This window comes from Polypterus senegalus, chromosome 14 (genome assembly GCF_016835505.1).
Source record: "Polypterus senegalus isolate Bchr_013 chromosome 14, ASM1683550v1, whole genome shotgun sequence".
NCBI classification, from domain to species: Eukaryota; Metazoa; Chordata; class Cladistia; order Polypteriformes; family Polypteridae; genus Polypterus; species Polypterus senegalus.
In genome coordinates, this window is record NC_053167.1 from 71741169 (window position 1) to 71766113 (window position 24945).

At 37.9% G+C, this 24945-nt stretch overlaps 1 protein-coding gene across 5 annotated transcripts in view; it reads left to right on the top strand.

Annotated features, from left to right (window-relative positions):
* Positions 1–24945, top strand: part of evi5a (ecotropic viral integration site 5a) — a 227267-nt gene that overhangs the window by 140061 nt on the left and 62261 nt on the right. For all 5 annotated transcript variants that reach the window (XM_039734778.1, XM_039734774.1, XM_039734777.1 and 2 more), the window contains 5 exons: positions 3963–4097; positions 4216–4356; positions 7566–7724; positions 18517–18663; positions 19181–19276. In XM_039734778.1, coding sequence (XP_039590712.1) covers positions 3963–4097; positions 4216–4356; positions 7566–7724; positions 18517–18663; positions 19181–19276 — 678 coding nt within the window. The remainder of the gene's footprint in view (positions 1–3962; positions 4098–4215; positions 4357–7565; positions 7725–18516; positions 18664–19180; positions 19277–24945) is intronic.

Here is a 24945-nt window from a genome sequence, read left to right on the forward strand (position 1 = left end):
CTGCAAGTAAGGGAGCAATGTCAAAGTAGTCTCTCAGCGTTTTTTAAGAGGGGTTTTTTGAGGAGTATCCTGTCTTCTAGGGGTGCATTCAACCCCCTGCTCACAAGGGGCTGGCAGTGGTCATGAGCTGGCTGCTCAACGAATGTACGGCACTGACTGATCAGCTCCTGCGTGCTCGCAAATGGCACTGGGAAACGACTATAGCATGGTGTGGCGGTTTAAGGGTTAAGAGGAACACAATGGAAAACACAAGAACACTCAGCTGGGGATGCATCACAGTCAGTCAGCAGCAAGGAGAAATGAATGACGCTGTAGTGGTCCAGTGCCGCTAAGATTCACACCGTCGAAGACAGTGATTTATTTATTTTTATGGTGGTGATTCTAGGGATGCACACAGCCTTGGCTCGACCCGCACGCACTCACAAAGACAAAAACGAAGCAAGTCGAAACTCAAACAGCAAATAAAGAATGTAATGAAAATAAATGAAAACGATACCACCCCTGTTCCTCTTACGGCAATTACACATTAAATACAACAAAGCACAAATAAAACACACTCAGTAAATCGTGAAAAACGACAACGCGTGAAATGTAATGATGAAAATAGTCCAGTGATCCGCATGTTGAATGGGAATACAGTAGAGTCTCGCTTATCCAACATTCTGTATTATCCGACGTCCCACCTCAAAAAAAAAAAAACGCATCAATCGGCAACAAGAACTGCAAGTTGCAAGCATGAGCGTAGTCTATTTTTAGTTAAGTTCATTTTTTCAGTTACATTTTTCTGTTTTGTTGTAAAACATGATTACAGTGGATTATGTGGCCAGTCCTCTCTGGTGTGTGTGTGTGCGCGTACGTCTCTCTCGCTTGTGTGTTGGTGTGTGCGTGTGCACGTGTGTGTCTCTCTCTCGTGTGTGTGTGTGCGTGCACGCGTGCCTGTGTCTCTCTCGTGTGTATGCTTGCGTGTGTCTGTCTGTGCATCTCTCTCCCGCTCTCTTGCTGCACAGGGAATGCACAGGGAGAGACTGAACACGTGCGGAAATCATCGGCGCGCACAAACTGAAAGGGAAACTGGCTCGTTCGTATACCTAGTGTGTGGTCGTAAAGGATAGACAGACATATATACATATACATACATACACATATACATATACATACATACACATATACATATATATACATATATATATATATATATATATATATATATATATATATAAATAAATGTTTTACAGTATTAACTTGATAATTTTCTATAAGTATTCCAGATTTTAAGTATTAACAGTGAAAGGCCATCTCACCACTTCTTTTAAACTTGCCACCTCCATTTGAAGATCTAAGGTTATGACATGGAGTGTAGGGGGACAGGAATTCGAAAATATAAGGCAGAGTGAGATTATTTAAGTCTTTATAAACCACTAGTAGTAGTATTTTTAAAATCAATTCTGAACAACACAGGTAACCAGTGCAGTGACACTAAAACTATTGATGTGCTCAAATTTTCTTTTCCTAGTTAAGATTCTGGCTGCTGTATTATCTAGAAATCTAGTGCTTTATGTGTAATGGATTGTACCTAAATCAGATTTACTTAAAAGTTTACTTTAGGATGGACAATGAATTGCATGAATGTTGCAGTCAGTGTGGTGTAATGGTTAAGACTTTTAAACCTTAAACCCTGAGGTTGTGGGTTGAAATCTCGCTACTGACATTGTGTGACCATGGGTAAATCACTTAACCTGAATGTGCTCCTCTTAGGAAACCAAAAGAAATGTAACCAATTGTATTTTAAATGTTGTAAGTCACCTTCGATAAAGGTGTCAGCCAAATAAGTACAGTGGGGGAAATAAGTATTTGATCCGATGCTGAATTTGTAAGTTTGCTCACTTAGAAAGAAATGAACTGTCTCTAATTTTTATGGTCGTTTCATTTTAATGGAGAGAGACGGAATATCAACCCAAAATCCAGACAAAACACATAACATAAAAGTTATAAATTGATTTGCGTGTAGTTGAGAGAAATAAATATTTGATCCCCTTCAACCCAACCAGACTTCTGGCACCCACCGATTGGATGTGCGCCCATGTGGTACACAGATTGCAATCCATCAGTCAATTACAGATACTCCTGATCTCAACTCGTTATGTGTATAAAGCACATCTGTCCATAGAATCAATTTCTTCCATTCCAACCACTCCACCACCATGGAAAAGACCAGAGAGCTACCAAAGGACGCCTGGGACAAGATTGTAGACCTGCACAAGGCATGAAAGGGCTACAGGACCATCAGGAAGAAGCTTGGTAAGAGGGTGACAACTTTTGGTGCGATTATTTGGAAATGGAAGAAATATAAAATGACCATCAATCGCCCTCTGTTTGGAGTTCCATGCAAGTTCTTGCGTCATGGGGTGAGTTTGATCATGAGAAAAGTGAGGAATCGTCCCAAAACTACACGGTAGGAGCATGTTAATGATCTGAAGAGAGTTGGGACCACAGTCACCAAGAACACCACTGGTAATATAAGTTAATTTTGCTAGTGAACATTCGGGCCTGAACACAGATGTGTTTTATGTTTGACATATATTTGGACTGGAAGATCAAGTTTTAATTAATATGTAAACCTCAATGTTATCAACAGTTTAAAAGAGATCCAAATAGGCAATATCAGTGTTGATAAAACAGCGTGATACAATTCAAGACATTTCATAAGTTGAATATCATAATGCAGACTAACACTGAGCCGATCGTCTTAATGGTTTATGGGTAACTAAATAAAGAGAAGCAAAGAATTTTAAATGTCTGTTTTTGTTCGATCATCTTAATGGTTTATGGGTTACTAAATAAGAGAAGCAAAGAATTTTAAATGTCTGTTTTTGTTCGGTATGTTATGATCTTGCAATCAGTGCAGTCCCCTCTGTATTAATTTTAAATCTAATACAAGGCATAAAGATAAAAAATTAAAAACATGTCTTTAGAATTAGTGTGGTAACTTTTAGAGCATAAAATGTAAGCAGTTGAGTCAGTTAAATATGTTTCCAAGAAAATAACATAAATTGAGATGTTGGGGGCCAAGAATATTTCTAGTCTCATCACAGACTTGCAAGAACAAACTTATTTAGCAAGGAAAACTCGGATGCTTTTATTCCACAGATCTTTTTCGACATTATGTTAACTAAACTACTGTCTATATTCCAAGTGAGAAAAGCCTGTCCTGTACAGTAGCTTATTCCTTTATTGTTGAAACTGCTACATTCACATGATCCAGTTTGAATGGTGTTTGCTTGCTTACTTTTAGTTGTATGCTTTTGGCTTGCACTTTTCTATCTAATTTGAATCTCAACACACATTTTCTGTTTGCTGATTCACAAAAATGATCTCAAACATATATACATGATTTTATGCAAAACTGCTTTGTACAAAATGTGATCTAAATTAGAGCTTTTGGGAACATTGTGCATTAACATAAAGTGCATACATGACTATATAATTTGGTGGTAGTATGAATATCAGAATTGCCAACTCATTTTACATTTTCTTTGCTAATGTAGAGGAAATTGATTACTTTAAGCTCCTCTGTATACATTAAATTTCCTTGAAGAATAACAATTTGCAGTTTTAGACATGAAACACATATAGCCAACGACGAAAGGAACCTGTTTAAGGGTCAGATGTTTTTTTATGTCAATGTGTTTTCATAAAAACAATAATTCAGTATTTATTTATTTTTGCATAATTCATTTTGTTTAAGCAGTGCTGTGAAAGTTTTTTTTGTGAACTCTTTGTACAAATATTAGATTATGGTTGCACTACAGATGTTTGTATAATATTTTATATCAGATATTGAAAATGGTTCCATATTTTTAACAAAGTACTTTTGTATTACAAAACAGCTAAAGGAGGTAATTTCTTTTCTCCTCTAGTCTATTAATCATTTTATTTTACAAAATGTTCTTTTTTGTTGTTAGCACCAGTGTAACCCCCGATATTCAGAAGAGTTTGTACTGCAGCTGGAAAAGGAATTGGTTCAGGCTCGACTAAGTGAAGCTGAATCTCGTTGTGCTCTCAAGGATATGCAAGACAAGATACTAGAGATGGAAAAGGTTGTCACCCTAGAGCATTAAAATATTATATATCTCATTATATTTGTCTGCATCTACGGTATATTTTTTAAACTATTTAAGCTACCCTTTGACTTTGTTTTGCATTTTCTTAAAACAGAGGAACAGTTCCTTGCCTGATGAAAATAACATTGCCAGGTTGCAGGATGAGTTAATAGGAGTGAAACTACGAGAGGCAGAAGCAGTAATGGGTGTGAAGGAAATGCGACAACAGGTCAAAGATTTGGAAGAGCATTGGCAGGTGTGCTGGTCTAAGTACAAATCACTGGTTTTGAAAAATCTCACATAATTCTTAAACATCATATTTAGAGTTAAATACATTTGGATTATGGCTTAACTGTGTTCACAATGTTTTTGTAAATATTTTTTATTATCCATTTAGTTACAGTATACGGCAGCTATAGTTCAGCTTTGAAAGCATTAAAGTTAATTAATAAAATTGCATTGTCAGGAACCCCTAGTCAAATCACTACCAATCCTTTCAGTCTAGCTTGTTGTCAGTGCAGCACATAGATGAAGCCGTTAAAAAAAAAAAAAGTGAGCAACTCTAATGCATTCCTGAATCTGTACTAATAAAAGGCAAAACCCTGACTGACTGACTGACTCCTCACTAATTCTCCAACTTCCCGTGTTGGTAGAAGGCTGAAATTTGGCAGGCTCATTCCTTACAGCTTACTTAAAAAAAAGTTAAGCAGGTTTCATTTCGAAATTCTATGCGTAATGGTCATGACTGGAACCTACTTACTTACATATATACAGCCATAGCCTGCAGCTCGGTCGCCGTGTGAGGCGGAGTTGCGTCCCCCATCATCACGCCTCCCACGTAATTGAGTGCCTACCCATATAAGGCCGTCCATCAACAGCAATCCCATAGTCGCGCTGCCGCTAAATATTCGCAGGTGAAGGACTGTGCTTATGCAAATGAAGATGAGATGGTCAGGGATAGAATAGTATATTCTCAGAAAAAGTGCAAGAGAAAGTTTATGTTCATAGACACGCTGCCGCTAAATATTCGCAGGCAAATCCACAACTTAATACTGAGAATGCCTATTGAACATCTTAGATTCATGAGTACCAATTTGGGTAGTGATCACTTCGATGAATGAAACCTGTTATCTTTACAACAGCTGACAACGAAGATGAGATGGTCAGGGATAGACTAGACAAACACGGAATGTAACTTGAACACAACACATCCTCCAAATACGAACCTGATTGAAAGAAATAATGATAAATCAAATCCTTGATGACAGCAACATTCATAACAGTCACAAAACAATTACATTGACAATCATGTTACGATATTTTTAAAGTGTTTCATTTTCTTTTTCATAACTTCTTTAACACACTACTTCTCCGCTGCGAAGTGTGGTATTTTGCTAGTTTATTCTATAAGAGGTAGAGGAATGTTTTCAGACAGGACCTCCATATTTTTATTTGACAATGCCAACTGTATTTATAGCCACTGCCATTTAGTGGCATATTGAGTGATGGTGGAGTGACACTTGGAAGATGAACAACGATTCGGTCTAGCCAAGAGCAAGTTGCTACCATTTGTCATTTTTTTTAACTTATCATCCTTTATGTAAAATGGGCACAAGGACATTTTTAAAAATGTTTTATTTATTGCATTCTAAGGTCCATTTTTTCATTACCCAGTTGTATGTGCAAATTCCAAAATATGCTAAATCAAAACTGAGTACATTATTCTGTATAATACAGATAGCTGGAAATTGTATATAAATGCACACAGTCTTTTGAAACATGGCACATGTTGTGCTATTCCCGAATCTTTTGGAGTTACAGGTATTGGAGGGATGTTTGGCTATAATGGAGGGGCAAAGGCATGTGAAAGGTGTTCTGAAGAGGTATATGGACTAATGTCTCTTCAGGTACAATTCTTCCAACTGGTACTTATGAAATCTTTACCAAGGACTGCAGCAGTGTGACATCTGAAGGCTGGAATATCTTTCTGCAGAAATTTGGTCTTTGTTGCTCAAGGGTGTGGTCAGCATGTAGGCATTTTTGTCTTGTCCATCATCTTCCCCTCTATTTATTACATAGATGTGGTGAAGAACTGAGATCTAGTGTGGAATTACCTCCTGTGAAAGGATAAACATAAGATGAAGTTATTAGGATTTTTTTGTATATATGAATATTCCTCGGGATCTCCTCCACAGGTTGCACTACAGTCCTGTTGATCAATGAAGGTAGACTTTATCCATGGTTAGAAAGGGGTATGATGATTTCGGTTGAACTGTGTTGTCAGTGTTCTCATGTGGAAACTCCAGTGGTCAGGTTGTTTTATGGAATTTCTTTCATCTAAGGGTATGAACTCCAATGGTAACTGTGCCCTGTTCATTCAGGTCCAGTGCGCAAAAATTAGGCTACTGACTGTTTACTTTTTTATTGCCCAGTGCAACTCCACATTGATGGCAAGTTTTAAAGAGTTGCATCAAGTTGACTGAATCACCACTCTCATCCTTTCATCCCAACTTTGTGACATACCTGTTCCAGTTTCTGATAAGCTTCTTGAAGAGAAAGTTCTGCTAAATGGAACAAAACTCTTATTACCAGGATTTGTTTGAACATCAGCAGATTCCACAGTTGTCTCTTGTACATCTTGTAGTGACATGTCTTATTCCAGACTATATTGTCTCTGCAAAGATTAAAAAGAGAGAGAAACACACAAGTGGAGAAACATACAATGAATATATAAACATTTTCAAGAGTTCCCAGCAAATATTGCCCTGTTTACAGATGCATGCAGCACAGCTTTGTATTAAAATATTAAATATTTTACCTCCTCTTTAAGCCCATGTTGCAGGAAAGGCTTAATATGTCCCCAACATAGATAGCCTATATATACATAGATAACTGTAGTCAATTAAATTAAAAGAGGTGGCGTTTATGACTGAAGCCAGAAAGCACTTTGTGGTGGGAATCTAGAACAACCTACCAAGCCATGTAGTTTAAGCAGACACTCTGACAACTTTTAAGACATTTCTGGATGAGACATTGGAACAGCTTAGCTATTATATTAGCTAAACGAACAAGTCTGTCATTTGTCAAGTTTCTTATGTTCTTATGGTATTGTTTGCTGTGGGCTTGTAAGCAAAATGTTAATTCCTACTGGTGACTGTTTTTTGGAGTGCCCTGTGGTTTCACTCAAGTTTACTTAGCAACAAAAACATATATCGTCTCACTCTCCTTTTTGTCTTTTGTTCTCATGGGGAGCGCAGGGACTGTGCCTTCATCTAGAAAGGAAACATTAAGGGCATGATCTGCTCTTTCCTAGTCAGCAGACAGTAAATTTTTTAAACTGGCATCATAATGCATTGTTACAGTTGTTGACAACCTAACATTTGTTTTATCTGACAAATGTTATGTTGATTTAAACTGTTAGAAAGATATACCTTTTTTAATTGTTTAAAATTTTCATGCTTTTAGCGACACCTAGCACGGACAACAGGGAGGTGGAAGGATTCACCCCGCAAGAATACTATTCAAGAACTACAAGAAGAGCTGATGTCTGTTCGTTTCCGGGAAGCTGAGACGCAGGCTATTCTTAAAGAATCTAAGCAAAGACTATTAGAGTTGGAAACACAAGTAAGGAATATGCATATTTTAAAATGTTAATAGGTATTACATGGATTAAGATGCTATACATTTTTATGTGATTAAAATAATTCTAATATGCACATATGTTACTATAAAACCAAATAACACAAATTAGTCAAACGTTTATTGTGTTTTAAACTTTTATGGGCACAGTTTATGTTTGAAATGTATTTGTGTTCCTTAATTTCTTGACGTTTTAGTAAATTTTAACACCCAGGAGCAGCAAATTCAGTATGTGTTTAAAATACAGTCTACAATGGGATAGTGATGGAAAAATATTCAAAGGAACAAAATAACAAGTGATAATAAAATGAGGCTGATGAAAGTGACACACCATATGACATTTCTATAACCTTTTTATTTCAGCATGAGAGTAAACCATTTACATGGTTTTCTTAGTGAAAATAAGCTCTTACCAGGATTGTTGACAATTACTGTATTTTTCAAAGGCCTTTTTAACTAGACATTTTCCACATATGGCATGATATATGAGAAATATTGTTGAATAAACTGCAGTTACAAATTGACTACATGGAAAATAAAGAGTTCAAAGAAAGCAGATGAATTCACAGTTTATCTATTCTGCATATTATGTGTGTGTATTTTTTCTGACATGCTCATGTAGAGCTTGTATGCCTCCTACACAGACAATATTTATTTTGTATAGCATCTTTTAAGGAGTGTCAGTTGACATTTGTGTCAACATACTCACTTTTCATCAGCCCTCATTTGAAGTGAAATAAGTAAAATAAAACATTGCAGCAAGTTATTTGCTGTGCTATATCACTTTTATGTTTATGATTAAAAAGAAGGTACACTCCTTTAAGATTTTGAGTGACCATTTTTTGTCTGTAGGGTTCTTAGTCTGCTGTTTGATTTCCAGTAGTGTAATTTTTTTCCAACATTAATTTCTATAGCACTTTTTCATACAAAGAATGTAGGTCACAGTGCTTTACAAGATGTCTAACAAACAGTTACCAAAAAGTTAAATTAGTTAAGAATAATAATAAATAAGTAATAAAATATTAATCAGTACATACTTGCAAAACATAGATGTATATATAATTAGTGTAAAATAGAGTCTACTATGTAATACTGTATTTTGTCTACTGTATAAAGATGAATCTTATGGTAAGGTCAGATGGCTGTGGAGGGCCGCAAAAAAAACAAAAACCTGCAGTTAAATTGGAAGAAAAAAATATGCAAGGGATCCAAGGCCAAAAGACTTTCATGTCCTCACTGAGCATCCCACCTAACATAAATGTTCTTAAGTCATTCCTCATTATTTCCAGGCTTTTTCGTAGAGGATCTGACACAAAGTTCTGTGGACAGCTGAGACACCTGCCTTTATTCCAGCATCACAGGTGGCTGCATAGTACCTTGCTCAGGTAGTGGTGTTCAAAAATAACACCACAGAAGAAACTGAAAAAGCAAAGAAAAGTAGTGATTAGTAAAGATTGTAAATCCATGAAGAATATGATTATTCTATGCAAATATTGTCTGTTAGGAGTACAACTAAAATCTAAACTAAAAAGAGGGTTTTTAGGTGTGTGTTTTTTTTTTTTAATGCTCCACAGCATTAGCCTGGCGTGTTTCTGTTGATAAAGTATTTCATATTGCTGGAGCATAACACCAGAAGGCTGCCTCACCAATTCTTTTATACGTGCCTCTTGGAATAATGAGCAGACCAATATTAGAAGATATAAGGTTATCACTTGGAACGTAGGGGTGCAGGCACCCGAAAATATAGGAAGGGACAGATTATTAAAGGCTTTCTTTACCATTAGTAGTAGTCCGTTCTAAAGGACACAGTGTCAAAGAAAAGACAAAGAGCCACAAAAAGTTTGGGGCAGTCTCCTGTATACTTGAACCTGGCTGCAAAATGGTAAATTCATTTGAACAATTGGTCCTTTAGCTGCCTTCCATGCTCATGTGAGTGACAAGGCCCTCAACCCAGACCCATCAGGTCGAACGTTCCTCACTGAGAGGTTGTGAACTCAAGAAAGACCATCGGTGTTGCTGTGGAGGGATCCTCATTGATGAACAAGCGAAAACTTGTAAACCTGTAGATTCGATTCCTTGTGTAGGGCCATCCACTGTAAATGTGCATGATCCGTAATCAGGGTGAATTCCCGGCCCAAGAGGTAGTACCTCACCTGCGTAATTGCCCATTTGATAGCCAAAGCCTCCCTCTCCACCACCACATACTGTACCTGGCTTCTCATTCCAGCAGTTTATGATTCAGGAACATGACGGGGTGTTCAACACCATCGACGCTGTGGCTCAGTACGGCACCAAGACCTGTGTCCGAAGCATCCGTCTGGAGAATGAAAGGTAAAGAAAAATTAGGAATTCAAGACTGGTGCTGACGTAAGAGCCTGCTTCAAGTCACCAAATGCAGTTTGTCTGCCATATCAGTCCATACCACATTGTTCAGGGCTCTCTTCTTTGTCAAATCAGTCAAGGGCGCCGCTCTCTCAGAAAATTGGGGTATTAACTGCTAAGCCGAAAAAGGCTTGGACTTGCTGCTTGGTACAAGGACAAGGCCATTTCAATATGGCTTCTACTTTGGAGCACTGTGGTTTCACGGTACCCTGGCCCACTAGGTAGTCTAAATATTTGGCTTCGTCCAACCGAAAGAAACATTTCTTTGGGTTAATCCAAAGTCCTGCGTCACGAAGTGCCTGTAAAACCGCTTGGACCTGGTGTAGGTGTTCCTCCCATGTGCCGGAATAGATAACTATGTCATCAAGGTAGGCAGCACTATACAAGTTATGAAGCCAGAGCACTTGATCCACCAGATGTTGGAAAATAGCTGCTGCCCTGTGTAACCCAAATGGAAGGAAACGATGCTGCCAGTAACTGCTAGGGGTGCTAAACACAACCCTTGCGGCGTCTGTTAAAGGAACCTGCCAGTACCCCTTTGTCATATCAAGATTGGTCAAATATTTAGCCTGTTCTAGCCTCTCGAGGAGGTTGCCTACTTGTGCAAAGACACTTACTAACTCCTGTGCGATGGCTTTAGATTGTCCTCTAGCTGATAGTTCCAGGGGTTCTACCAAGTTGACCCCAATTCTTTCAAACAGGACATCAATAAGGGGGATGGGAACGAGAGGAACACAGTCCCTCCAAAAAATTTGTCACAATTGACACTCTGGGCAGATGTACAAAAGCAAAGAACCTCCTCATTAATTCCCGGCCAGTAAAATCAAAGCTTAATCTGCCCTAAAGTTTTTTCAGTGCCCAAATGGCCTCCTAGGAGGTGGGAATATATTAACTCACAAACCTGCCATTGGAAGGTCTATGGAATTAGTAGCAAATTCCTCACCTTCCCCTTATGCTCCGCTACCCAATATAAAAGTTCATTTTCTAAGACAAAGTGAGGACCTTGTGGCATGGGCCGATAAGTGTGTTGGCCATTGTCCAGAATGACTGCATTTTTTGTGAACTTAAGAGAATCGTCATTCCATTGTTCAAGCCACTGTCTCTCTGAAATGGTAATATAACTGGGAGAAGAGGGTCAGGACTGACCTCAAGTGATGTGGTTTCCTCCCCTTGCCTTCAGGGCAGTGGCTGATGACGTCTCTGCTCCCGATGGCCTGGGAATTGCCACATCACACTGAGTGGCCACATCTTCTCTGTCTGCTGGCAGATTACACAGCATGGAGGCAACTTGAGACCATTCACAACTAGACCCAAAATAGGTTTAGGAGTGGAAGGTATTAAACTGCTTTTACTTTTAAACTAGTCCCGTCCAAGAATAAATGGGAATGGTGGATTTGGAAGCACCGATAGTTATATTTTTTAGTGATCCTTCATGACTGATGCATCAGGTGGTGGATTTGTACCAATAGGTTTTTCTGTGGACATAGGTTAGACTGGTTTTAATTCTTAGCCACTGTTGCAGTAACGCATATCAGTGAGCCACAATGGAAATGTTTTATATTTGTTAACAATTACCACTCCTGTATGTGGAATTGCCAGAGGGTTCGTAAGAATACATCACCCATCCTTCCCTCTCCATTTACATTCCCCGTTGTCACCAAGCAGACAGCGCACCTGCAAATTCAGGGACTTTGGTGCTTGCTCCAAGTGGTGACGGGTGGGCCTGTGCTTCAAGATGTGTTCTGTCTGGGTTTGACTAAGGGACGCTTTTGCCCACACCAGCCAGCGAGGCTGTCCTTACAGCTGCCACAACCATCATAAGCTCAAGCATGGAGGGATATCTTCGTCCCCAGACCGGCTAGGCAAGATGTTCTGGAAGGCTGTTCATGAATATGTAGCAGGCGACCTGCTCCAGTATTTGGCGGGGATTATTTCCCACTTTAGTCCATATTGAAAAAGCCTATGGGTGGTTTGGATGCTTTGGGTCAAATTTCCATCATTTTACCTTATTCACCTGCTGGTCTGGGGCTCTGCCTTGGTGGTGAGGATGGCACTCTCCTTTGAGAGAGCATAATAATCCTCTTTTGCCTCCCCCATCTGGACCAGCCCAATTCTGTTGACCCACCCTGCGCGCTCCCCATTGACTCTAGTTTGCCCGGTTATGTGTACTGGGGATGAGGCTTACTCCTGGCCCCTTCCACTCAAACTCATGTGGTACTTTCCCACCTGGATATTAGTGAAGGTTGTTTTCTTCAGGTCCTGCTCCTGGTGGTACTTGGAGCCAGTCATCCTGCCGACTTAGGCAGTTGTCAAAGAAAAGACAAAGAGCCACAAAAACATTTAGGGCAGCCTCTCGTATAATTGAACCTGGCTGCAAAATGGTCAATTGATTTGCACACTTGTGCAGAGGTTAGAGTCCAAAACAGAACTGACTCAGCGGAGACAAAGATAGCAGATGTAAAGGAAGGCTGAGGAAGTGATGTCACCAGGCCCAGAACCAGAAGTGACGTTATTAGGTCCAGGCGGTATTTCCCATAACTGGTCTGCAGTGGAAAGAGAGAAAGGATTAGCACACTCTGCCACCCCCTGGTCTGGAGTGGAATTACCTTCATGTGAGCCCTTTAGCTGCCTCCCATGTGGACGTGTGTGATGACGGATGATCAGTGTTTAACTATGTTAAAACTGGAGAGATAGAAAAGTGAGCTGGGGTATACCTCATATCGCATTTGACTGATTTACATTGAACATCTGTTTTGTGGTCAGGATTGGCAGACAATAAAAAATGCAAAATGTACATGTTGGGGTGACCCATTTCAGGATAACTTTGAAACAATAAACTAACCAGTATTTGTAGTATAGAATGTTTCTCTATATAAAGACAGACAAATTCAATTTCCTTGAAGAATAAGTAGGTAAAATAGGTTCACAGTTGCTTCATGTAGACAGACATGATAATCACAATAGATTGTTTTTCCATTATATGTAAACTCACCTAAAAGCATAGATGATAATGGGCTTCTGTATCTGGTTCTGCATTTTAGTGTGATAACAGTTGGAATTTGTTTATACAGTGAGGCTCCCGGGCTTGAATATAATAATATAAACCAACTGCGTATGTTGTTGAACTCATTTTGATAATAGGGGGGCAGGACTACTATAGCTGGGTTTTTGCTAGGTGTGCCTAGGTTGGACTTGTACTAAGCCAATTTAGACATGTCCGTTTACCTAAAAAACATTTTAGGGAGTGAAGGAAGCTATTGTACCCAGGAAAATGGCATGCAGATTTGGTGTGCATAATATCCATTGTCTGTCATCTCCTTAAGTCTTTTAGTGCTTTTATGTTTATTGAAATGGTTTTGTGTTCAGTTTTAGATACATATAAAATTAACACTGTATTTGGTGTTCAACTGTTTTTGTTTATTGATCTCATAGAAATGCACTACTCATTTAGTAACTAATTTAGTAACTCGGTACAGTGCATCTGGAAAGTATTCACAGCGCATCACTTTTTCCACATTTTGTTATGTTACAGCCTTATTCCAAAATGGATTAAATTCATTTTTTTTCCTCAGAATTCTACACACAACACCCCATATTGACAATGTGAAAGTTTATTTGAAGTTTTTGCAAATTTAGTAAAAATAAAAAAAGCACATGTACATAAGTATTCACAGGCTTTGCCATGAAGGTCAAAATTGATCTCAGGTGCATCCTGTTACCCCTGATCATCCTTGAGATGTTTCTGCAGCTTAATTGGAGCCAACCTGTGGTAAATTCAGTTGATTCGACATGATCTGGAAAGGCCCACACCTGTCTATATAAGGTCCCACAGTTGACAGTTCATGTCAGAGCACAAACCAAGCATGAAGTCAAAGGAATTGTCTGTAGACCTCCGAGACACGATTGTCTCGAGGCACAAATCTGGGGAAGGTAACAGAAACATTTCTGCTGCTTTGAAGGTCCTAATGAGCACAGTGGCCTCCACCATCCTCCATCATCCATAAGTGGAAAAAGTTCGAAACCACCAGGACTGTTCATAGTGCTGGCCGGCCATCTAAACTGAGCGATCTGGGGAGAAGGGCCTTAGTCAGGGAGGTGACCAAGACCCCGATGGTCACTCTGTCAGAGCTCCAGAGGTCCTCTGTGGAGAGAGAAAAACCTTCCAGAAGGACAACCATCTCTGCAACAATCCACCAATCAGGCCTGTATGGTAGAGTGGCCAGACGGAAGCCACTCCTTAGTAAAAGGCAAATGAGACAAAGATTGAACTCTTCAGTTTGAATGCCAGGCGTTACGTTTGGAGGAAACAAGGCACCGCTCACCACCAGGCCAATACCATCCCTACAGTGAAGCATGGTGGTGGCAGCATCATGCTGTGGGGATGTTTTTCAGCAGTAGGAACTGGGATACTAGTCAGGATAAAGAGAAAGATGACTGCAGCAATGTACAGGGACATCCTGGATGAAAACCTGCTCCAGAGCGCTCTTGACCTCCGACTGGGTCGACGGTTCATCTTCCAGCAGGACAACGACCCTAAGCACACAGCCAAGATTTCAAAGGAGTGGCTTCAGGACAACTCTGTGAATGTCCTTGAGTGGCCCAGCCAGAGCCCAGACTTGAATCCGATTGAACATCTCTGGAGAGATCTTAAAATGGCTGTACACCGACGCTTCCCATCCAACCTGATGGAGCTTGAGAGGTGCTGCAAAGAGGAATGGGCGAAACTGGCCAAGGATAGGTGTGCCAAGCTTATGGCACCATATTCAAAAAGACTTGAGGCTGTAATTGCTGCCAAAGGTGCATCGACAAAGTATTGAGCAAAGGCTGTGAATACTTGTGTACATGTGATTTCTCAGTTTTTTTTCTTTTTAATAAATTTGCAAACACCTCAAGTAAACTTTTTTCACGTTGTCATTATGGGGGTGTTGTGTATAGAATTCTGAGGAAAAAAATGAATTTAATCCATTTTGGAATAAAGCTGTAACATAACAAAATGTGGAAAAAGTGATGGCTGTGAATACTTTCCGGATGCACTGTATATATCATGCAGATGTTTTAGTTTTCATTGCCAAAAATCCCATTTTTCCCCTGTATAGTCATCTCTACTTTGAATAATGTGGTTCCCCCTCCTTTTAAATTGCATAGTTACAGCCTATGTTACAACATAATTCACGTTTATGTGTAGAAATTAACAGGTGTCCACTAGGGGGCAGAGTACCCTCATTAGTAACAAATGTCTCTCAAGGTCTTTTGTTTTGTTGCCTAAACTGCTATTTCCCACATTTTAACCTAGTAGCCCTCTGTACCTACAGCCTTTTGCAATCGCACCTTTCATAATCTTTGAATGATTCTTACTTTTAACCTCTTTCAGCAACATTTGCAGGAAAAGCTTATCAAGCCATATATGGAAAATGTATTCATCCCCATATCCTGTTCTGAAGAATTAAAAGTAAAATATTAATGAAATCATTTAGTGGATTACATACTTGCTTCTTTGCAGTGTGTGGATTATAAGCCTGTATTGTTGCTTTGTGTCATTTCTGCCATGGTTTTGTGGGTTTTCTTTTAGGAGGAGATTCGGGTTTCCTCACACAATCCACAGGCTTGCTGTTAGTCAATTGAGCACACTGATTTCTCATAAAGAGGGTGCTGTGTTGAGTGTGGAATCCTCGTCATGGCTAGTTCTTGTCTTGCACCTAATGCAATGCGCAAAATACTGTAAATAAAAATTCTTCTTGAGATATATATCTTATTTTTTGTAGTACTTTAAATTTTGTTTTCCTGTGTAAGAACAAAAAACTCACTGCTGTTTCTTCAGTTAAGAGATTTTCTGCATTTTCTTAATGTTGCAAGGTTTTTAATTTCATTTACTGTATTTTTTTTTTGTTAGGGTTTGGAATTTTGGTTTGATATCACAGTTTGGTACTCTTTGCTCTAATGCATAGCTATGAATAAGTGACTGCTACATACTCACCTCACAAAGTCTAGATTGTGATATATAGTAACAAACGGGAAGAATGAATGTGTTAGCTAGCTGGTTATTCACTTTGTAGAGTTGCAAGGTATCTTTAAAGGTACATTTTATGATACCAGACCTTTAAGGGTGATGCCTGATGTGTTCAAGTGATGGCTTCCTTAGTTTGCTGTTAGACTCTTGGCGAGCTTTATAGGGAAAAGCATGACTCTTTCTGGTTTGAGAGTTTAGGTGATGAAGTTTCCTTTTTGAAGTAATATTGCTTCTTAGACTTTCCAGACTAAACTTGGAAAGAAATGGATCCAGCTTCTTTTAGGCACTTTTTCATGTTCACACTGGAATGCAGAGAGTGTAATGGGCATATAGCTGCATTACTGTTAAAGGAGAAGTGTTTTTTTTTCTTTTTGGTTATTTCTTCAAGTGATAATTAAGTGGTTTTTTTTTATAAATTTAAAAAATGCTTTATCTGTTTTTGTAGTTTACAATGGGGCTTTAGGGTACATGGGTCAATTGGTGATGGAAAAAGCCTTAAAACTTACCAAATTATATTAATTTTTCAGGCCAAAAATGTTATTGAATATTGATATCCACAGTATAAGAATGAAAAAAACAAAAATCAAGCCATTATTCTATAATTCAGACATTTTAAAAGGAGACTGTGCAGTCTACTACCCCATTAGTCCTACTGTGCAGCAGTGTGACCACCTTCAGAGCCAGTGGGAAGAGTGTGTTCACCTCACAAAATTTTCAAGCACCTGTTATTGACATTGAATGTTAATTGCCAGATCTGAATTACTGTCTTCGTTCTGTAGATAACTAGACAAGTTCTATAGATAACTAGACAATATTGACTGCAGAAAGTCAAAACAAAATTCTTTCATTAAATGGAAGTTTTTTTTTCTTCACATAGATACTGTGAGCCTGCACTGGATTGATGAAGCATGCATATGGCTTCAGAGAAAGAGAGAATATTGAACAGGTACATAGCCAGGGCTTAAAGTGGGACATTTTTCTGTTTCTGCATTGTAGTATTTGCTATAAATGGTTGCAGCACCTCACAGTTGGACAGCAAATGCCTCACCCTCTGGCCTGGTCTTCAATATAGTACACTTCTAACAGCATACTGAAAACTCATGCGGGAACTCTAACATCCACTAGATTAAGTAATTGAGTAAAATTTGAAACATATCATGAGGCGGGCCAAAGAAAAATGGAGCAATTTTACTATTTGTTTCCATTTTAAGCACTACATGTATCATATAATAAAGTGACAAGAACTGAACAGATATTATAGGCATCATATCTGATAATCCATGCATGGATGTGGTACAGAGCCTATCCAAGCAATTATTGTATGGATGCAACACAGAAACAATCCCTGGGCAGGTTGCTAGTCTATTGCAGAGGGAATAAACACACGCACACTCACTTTTTCTCCCTCACACACACTAGGGCAAATTTAGCAATACTAATTCACTTAAGTTTAATGAGATTGAGGTTTACTAAGTTAACATGGAGTCTGGATGTTTTCCCATTTGTTTAAAGGTTGATTGGCATCAGTATTAGTGAATTTACTCACTCAAAAACATATCGGCAAGAACGACTCATAATACGTTTAAAAAAAAGTTAGAGTTTGTGGTGCATCAATCAGCTCTGTTGTACACTCCCATTTAAATTTTCTGTGACAGCAAGGAAGAGGTGGCTTGGCTGAAAATTCTAAGGCTTCTATTAAAATATAATATAGTGTAATCAGTGCAGTCCAGATGTATTTTTATGTATACAAAGAGTGATGAAACTCCTATCCTTTTTTTTCTGTGCTCCCACCTGGTGTGGATCTGGCTGTATAGGTTATGTAAAATAACAACACAAAATATAATGGGTTGGGGGTTCGGCATTGGATTGTCATAATTCCACCCATAATGGGTACTGCAAGTAGATAATCAAGCAAGAAATATACTCTTGCCTCGAGAAAGTAGGACTAAGAATCTGAGATAAAAGTATTTCTAGTTTTCTTCTGTTATTATAGGGATGCTTCATAAGAACTTAAGCATCTTTTCTTCAGTTGAGACTTTTGCCGCTTCAAAGTGGATGTATGTGGAAGGTTAAAAGGCTTTTTTTTCCCCATCACCTATGGACCCATGCACACTAAAATAAAAAGCAGGAACAGATAAGGTATTTTTTAAAATTTATTTTAAAAAAATCAAGTGGAAAATGAATATACTATGATTGTGAAAAAAAAAAAGTCAAATAACTTTTACTTGAATAATACCAAAGTTATCTTTTAAATCTGCTCTCTTAACAAGCCTTGTGTGCCACTGAAATCCTATCAAATGGGACAGTATCCATTTTGTCCTACAAACACTTTTGTTTAAACATCCACTGAACACTCTGCTCATCTTTCTTCTTTTATGAAATTTGCAGAATCAGATCAACAGCAATCATCTGCGGAGGGCTGAACAGGAGATTAGCAGTCTGCAGGAAAAAATGAAATACCTCACGGCCCAGAACAAAGGTTTGCTTGCTCAAGTTAATGAAGGCAAGCGCAAGCAAGCAGAGGTTGAATGCAAGGTAAACAAAATTATGAACATCTCGATAAGTAACTTTTATTTATTTCACACATTTAAATAATAATTTATTTGGATTTTACTAGCAAAAGTTCTGCTTGTAAACAGTGCTTTGTACCTGTTTGATAATATATTAATTTAATTTGTAAGCTTGTGAATAATCGATGTCCATGTTGGTTTAATTTGTGATATGTTCAGGTTGCAAAAAATAAAAAGGGGTAAGAGTATGAAATCTTAAAACAAAAGACTCTTTAAATGACTTGACAGCATTATGTTTTGACTGTTGGCAGGACAGTGTAATATTGATTAAACATTTTCAGGTTTAAGTTAAACTAAAATAATAAGATTACTTTTTTGAAGAGAGTGTTTTCACCTGAACAGGTTTTTGTTCTCCACAAGTCACACAGTTTTTTTTTATTTTTTTACACATGAGATATGCTGCAAAAGAGTAATACTTTTCCTCCTGAAAAACAATTATTTAATGTTCCTTTCCACAATTAATTTTTTTTTTTTTTTTGCAGTATAAAGAGGACGTAATGGCAGTAAGACTTCGAGAAGCAGAAAGTATTGCCATGTTGGCTGAATTTCGACAGCAGATAGCAGAGCTGGAAATTCAGGTAGAGTTTTGACCACTGTTTTCTTGTACTCTTTAATCTGTAGTATGGTTACACTTAAATTCTCTTGTCTAACGGTCTTTACAGTGTTACAAGGAAGGATGCGTATCATTTATGTGGTGGCACCTAAGGAAGATACCTTATCTTTTATGAGTAATTATCAGGTTCTTTATAACCTTCCTGCAATATTATCTCTTGATTCTAAAAATATTTTATATTTTATTTTTTTTTTTTTTATATATATACTAACTTTGCCATTCATGTGGAAAATAGAAAAGTCTTCTCATCAATAGTAAAAGTTGACTTCCCTTAAAGCTTTTTTTTTCCTTCTCTTAGCAGAAATTTAAAATTAAATCTTAACGAAGTAGATGGGTTTTAAAATAGACCAATTAAACTGTACTCATCGAATACAGAAAAAATACTGTGAGATAAGGATGTAATTTTTAGGGAAATCTGAAGTGTAAAAATATTCATCTGATTGGCTTCAGCTTTGATAAAGGAAAATACTTTTTCTTAAGTAGATGGCAGCAACTGATTATGTCGCTAACATGCTGAAGCGGTGCATTTTAATCTTAAAAAAATGCAACAGTAAGCTTGTCTACTGACTGTTATAAAGAATTGTGATGAAGTAGGACTCTGCATTATTTGTTTAAAAGCTGACGCTTTTCTCCCGAGTGACTTACAAAGGGTGCTTGTACGGTTACTTGCATGTTTTTCCAAGTTGAGTCCCAGCAGGAGCCATATGTAGGCTTAGGATGAGGGCTACTTTTAAGTTCCTTTGTTATAAATGGTTGATTTTTAATGAATGTTGACATGAGGCACAGTGACTCTAGTTCATTTTTTTTTGGGGGTTGGAAACTTATTTTAGAATTGCATGTTATTCTGCATTATAGTTCATCTTGTATTTTCAACATGCAGTAATAAACAATTGGCCTTAAAATTGTTACACGCCCATGTTCCTTTTAAAACTATTTTGTTTGGTGTACTAGGATATTTTAATATTTTTCCCCCCATTTCAGGAGCCTTTCATCCTCTGTAATTGCTGGAATGGCCTCTTGGTTCTCACAATCATGAAAGGTTAAAGTTTATCGGAAAATTAGTTTTTACATCTAATTTTAAAAATTCCCTCTGTATTTTCATGGTACTATTTTATGTTTACAGTGTATTAAAGGTATAGAAGGCAAAAGGTTATTCCTATGCTAAAAAAAATTCGGAAATGATTTTGGCCCCTTCTTCCAGGCAAATGTGCTCTTGGTCAGTTGGATAACTTTCCTCCAATGGAGGTTTCAAGTAGTGCAATAGATTCCCAATCGGATTGTGATCAGAACTGTTACTAGGCCATTCAGCTTTTACCCCTGAAACATTCCAAGGCTATTTTAGGGTTGTATTTGAGATCATCCTTTTGTCATACAGTAAATGTACATTTTACAGTGAACTGAAGCATGTTCTTATGCAGTATTTGGTACTATTTTCCTCATCCATTTACTTCATTATTTTACCCAGGTGTCCAGTTGCCACTGATGAAAGGGGCCCCACAACATATTAACATACATACTTCTCTGTATGTATGGTGTTTTTTGGGATGTGGGCAGTGGTGCATTTGTGCCATTCATACCTCATAGAACTTTGGCCTTAGACTCTACTTTTGGTAGAGCAATTTCACTGTCTGCATATTTAATGTATTTTACCTCCACCTTGATCTTTCTTTAACTGCTGAAATATTGAATGAATCTCTCTGGCTCATGTTTTGCATTGTCGGCAGTATTTCTCTCCAGCCGCCTAGTAGGAAAATGTATGTTATGTGAGAAAAATTGATTGATTAATGTTAATCAATCAGTTAATTATCAGTTTTTTGCTTTTGGCAGTGCCAGTGATTAATTAAATAATTTGGTAAGGCTCCCATTTTTTTTTCTTGCCTTTCTCTGTAGGAAGGATTTCGGCCCATTAGATTACTATCAAGGTTACTGAAGCATGCTTGTTTTAAGAAACAGAATAATACAATTTGTTGATAAACACAAAGATAATTTTGTCCTTTCTTTATTCCTTTAAAAATATTTTACACTAAGCTCCTGTATAGTCAGATATGTAGAAGTGTTATGTTCTATAGAATCTATGTTAAAGTATTAGATTTGATATTTTTGTAATTACCGGTATAGACCACAGATATTCATTTTTTATTAACAAAATTTAATTCTGTAGGCTTATTACTTCGTGACCATCAAAACACTAAAACATATAAAATTTTTATAAAAAGCCTTTAAAAAAAATACAGTTCTATGAAATGTTCCTAAGTTGCTTATCAAGCAGACACAAGGCTGAAATGCTTAACAAGTTTTTTTAGGGTTTTTTTTTTTAATCAAGCATTTTTTTCAAGTGTCTTCCACTTCCTTGTGGAGCCCATGGCATTGCCATTTTGCTATATACAGTGGTATACAAAACTTTAGGAACCCTTGCTTAAAATGTCTTTTACTGTGAATAGTTAAAGATGTTACATTTCTTGAATATTTTTAGCAAGATTACATTTCTATTAAAATGAGAAGAGCCTGAAGCAAACATTTGGGTACCAGACATAATCAGTACTTAGTAACACCTGCTTTGGCAAGTAAAACAGCTTGTAAATGCCTTTTGTACCCAGCTAAGAGTCTTAATTCATACTTGGGGTATTTTTGTACCTTCGTCTTTGTCTTGGGCCGTCTTGCAAGCACTGCTCTTTTGAGATCTATCCACAGGTTTTCAGTGATGTTTAGGTCAGGTGACTGTGATGGTAATGCCAAAACCGTCAGCTTGCACCTCTTGAGGTATGTTTTGGATCATTATCTTGTTGTAGGACCCATCCTCTTTTTAACTTCAACATTTTGTTTTTTACAGATAATATGATGTTTGCTTCCAGAATTTCTTGGTATTTATTTGAATATATTGTTCCATCTACAGATGACACGTGTCACTGGCTGCAACACAAGCCCGAAGTGTGATAGATCCATCCCCATGCTTAGTAGTTGGAGAGGTCTTCTTTTCCTGGAATTCAGCACCCTTTTTTCTCCAAACATACCATTGCACATTGTGGCTAAAATGTTCTATTTTGACTTTTCCACAAGATGTGCTTCCAAAATGCATCAGGCTTGTTTAGATGTTAATTTGCAAACTTCAGGTGCTGAATTTTGTGGCTAGGATGCAGGAAGGTTTTCTTCTGCTGACTCTTCCATGAAGGTCGCATTTGTTCAGGTCCCACTGGAAAACTGAACAGTGCAACACAACTCCAGAGTCTGCTAAATCTTCCTGATTGTCTTTTTCAGTTAAATGGTGGTTTTATTTGCCTTTCTAGCAATCTAACAAATAGTTCTTTCAGAACGTTTTCTTGGTCTTCCAGTCCTAAACTTGACATCCAATGTTCTTGTTAACTAGCATTTCTTAATAAAATTGCTGTCTTCTGGTAGCCTTCTCCTGAGCATCAATTATTTTATTTTTCACAGTGCCAGGCAGCAGCTTAGAGGTCCACATGGCTGATGATTGTTGGGACAAGGTTTGAGGAGTCAGAGAATTTGTACAAGCTTTGCAATTTGCATCACCTGGGGTATCCGGTGAATAAGCCATAGTCCTAATGAGTTAAGGTCTGAGACCTTGGTAAATGTTATCTGAGACCTCAGATATCTTGGGGAGGCCCAAATGTTTGTATAATCGTACAAATGAAAAACAATACACTATTCTTGCATAAAATGCTGAAAAGAAATACCTCATCTTTAACTTTATGCCTTTTGGTGATCAATTTATCTTCTGTTAACTATTCCCAGTAACAAAACATTTTAAGGAAGGATGCCCAAACATTTCCATGTCACCGATCATGGGTTTGGTAAGTACAGGATATTTGTGTTGTGTTGGTCCATGCTTTCCTTGGATATATGGCAGCAGGCAAAACAAGAGTGATGTATAGGCAGATCTTGATGGCGGCACTGATTGATGTTGGTAACGTTTTCAGCTGAAATAGCGTCCCTGTTTTTATTTAACCACTGACATTTGCTTTAGACCTGCCATCACTTTTCAGTGCTGTATGAAGGTATATAAAAGTTTACATTCTCAATGCTGCACTTAACAAATATAACTCAAATGTTGGCTTGGTTGCTGTTAATTTGCTTTGTTTTTTTTTTCTCCCTATCAAGTTTCAGGCTAGCTTTTCCAGCAGATCATCTAAATCAGTAGGTAGTTCTTACATGTCATTTCTTAATTGTTTTGGTAAATTTCAGGTCGTTAGCCATGTCTATTCTTTCCATTCTATCCTGGGGTGGACAGCTAACAGGTTTCTTCATGACAAAATCAGGAACAAGCAAGCAGAAACAATGGTGACATTACCCAGCCCTGCTCAATGCTAATGATAGTGTTGGAGTCGGCAATGCCTGAACTTAATGGAGTTAGCCTTAGCTGAGGCAGATATTTAAGTACCCAAGTACACTATAAAACACCTTCTTGAGATAAAGTTAATGAACAGTGGCCACCGAGACATTACTCAGTTTAATGAAAAATATGTCAGGGCTGAAGTCTGTGCTGCAGCCTGTTCTTCATGAAGAGTTACTTCTATAGCATGGTGTCATTACCCAAGCAGCAGGATGCAGAAATCTTTATCAGGGGCAGACAGCAGTGCAAGGTCTCTGAAGCTCTGACAATGATAGTTTCAGAATAAATCCTTGTCTCCATTTTTCTGAAACACAGTTGTTCTGGCAACAGCTCTTTTTTGTGATAATATTTATTTGAATCCAACAAAATTACAAAAAGTACAAAGGTGTAAAAGGTTTATATTAAAAAAACCCTTCTCCCTGGTTATACCCCACACGAGGTCCTCCAGCTTTTTGTTCACCAATGGTGATGATGAATTTACCAGAGGGTTTTCTGTCTATTTTAGTTCTTGTTTTTCTTTTTTCAAGTTTTTCTTATTTCTGTCTTTGATTGGGGTGTGTGTGTTGCTGCTTGTACCCCTCAGCTGTCTAACTATGTGGTACAGGGTCTTTGTTGTTTCAGGTTGCTTCATCCTGTGTCTTCAATTTTTTTCTCTAACTGTTCTCTCTCTCTATCTCACTCTTGTCAGCTCAGCAGCTTTTCTTTACCAATGGGTTTCTTGTCTTTACCCAATCATTTCCTCTGTACTCTGTGTTGCTGACTGAATGGTGTCCATAGTTTGTCATCTTTCCTGACATGCTGTTGCAGTTGAAAATGGTTTTTGAATGCTACTTGGTACTGACCAACAATAGTAGCATGTTTTTTTGTTTCTCTGTCACACATAGTTAACTTTGTGTTTACTATTTTGCCATTTTAGTTGCAATTTCAGCACAGCACTGAGGAAATGATGGTGAGACCTAATATTGGCTCTGACATTCTGCAAAACTTGTCTTCACCTCTGAATGTTGCAGATATAATCAATTTTAACTGTTACTTGCATGCATTTCATTTGGTTCCTGCTGCTGTTTCTGTAGCAATATGATTTGTTTTATGAAGTTGGTTTGCTGTCCACACACCCAACCCTCCTCCTCCTCGTCTTTCACCTGGGCTTGGGACCTGCACTGGTCAAGGTTTTAAAGCACTGAGCACAATTTTATTTTGGACTAAACATATGGAGCAGCTCATTTCATTACCGTTGTAGACTAGCCACAGGTACTGAGATGGTCACCTGCTTTGAAACTTGTCTT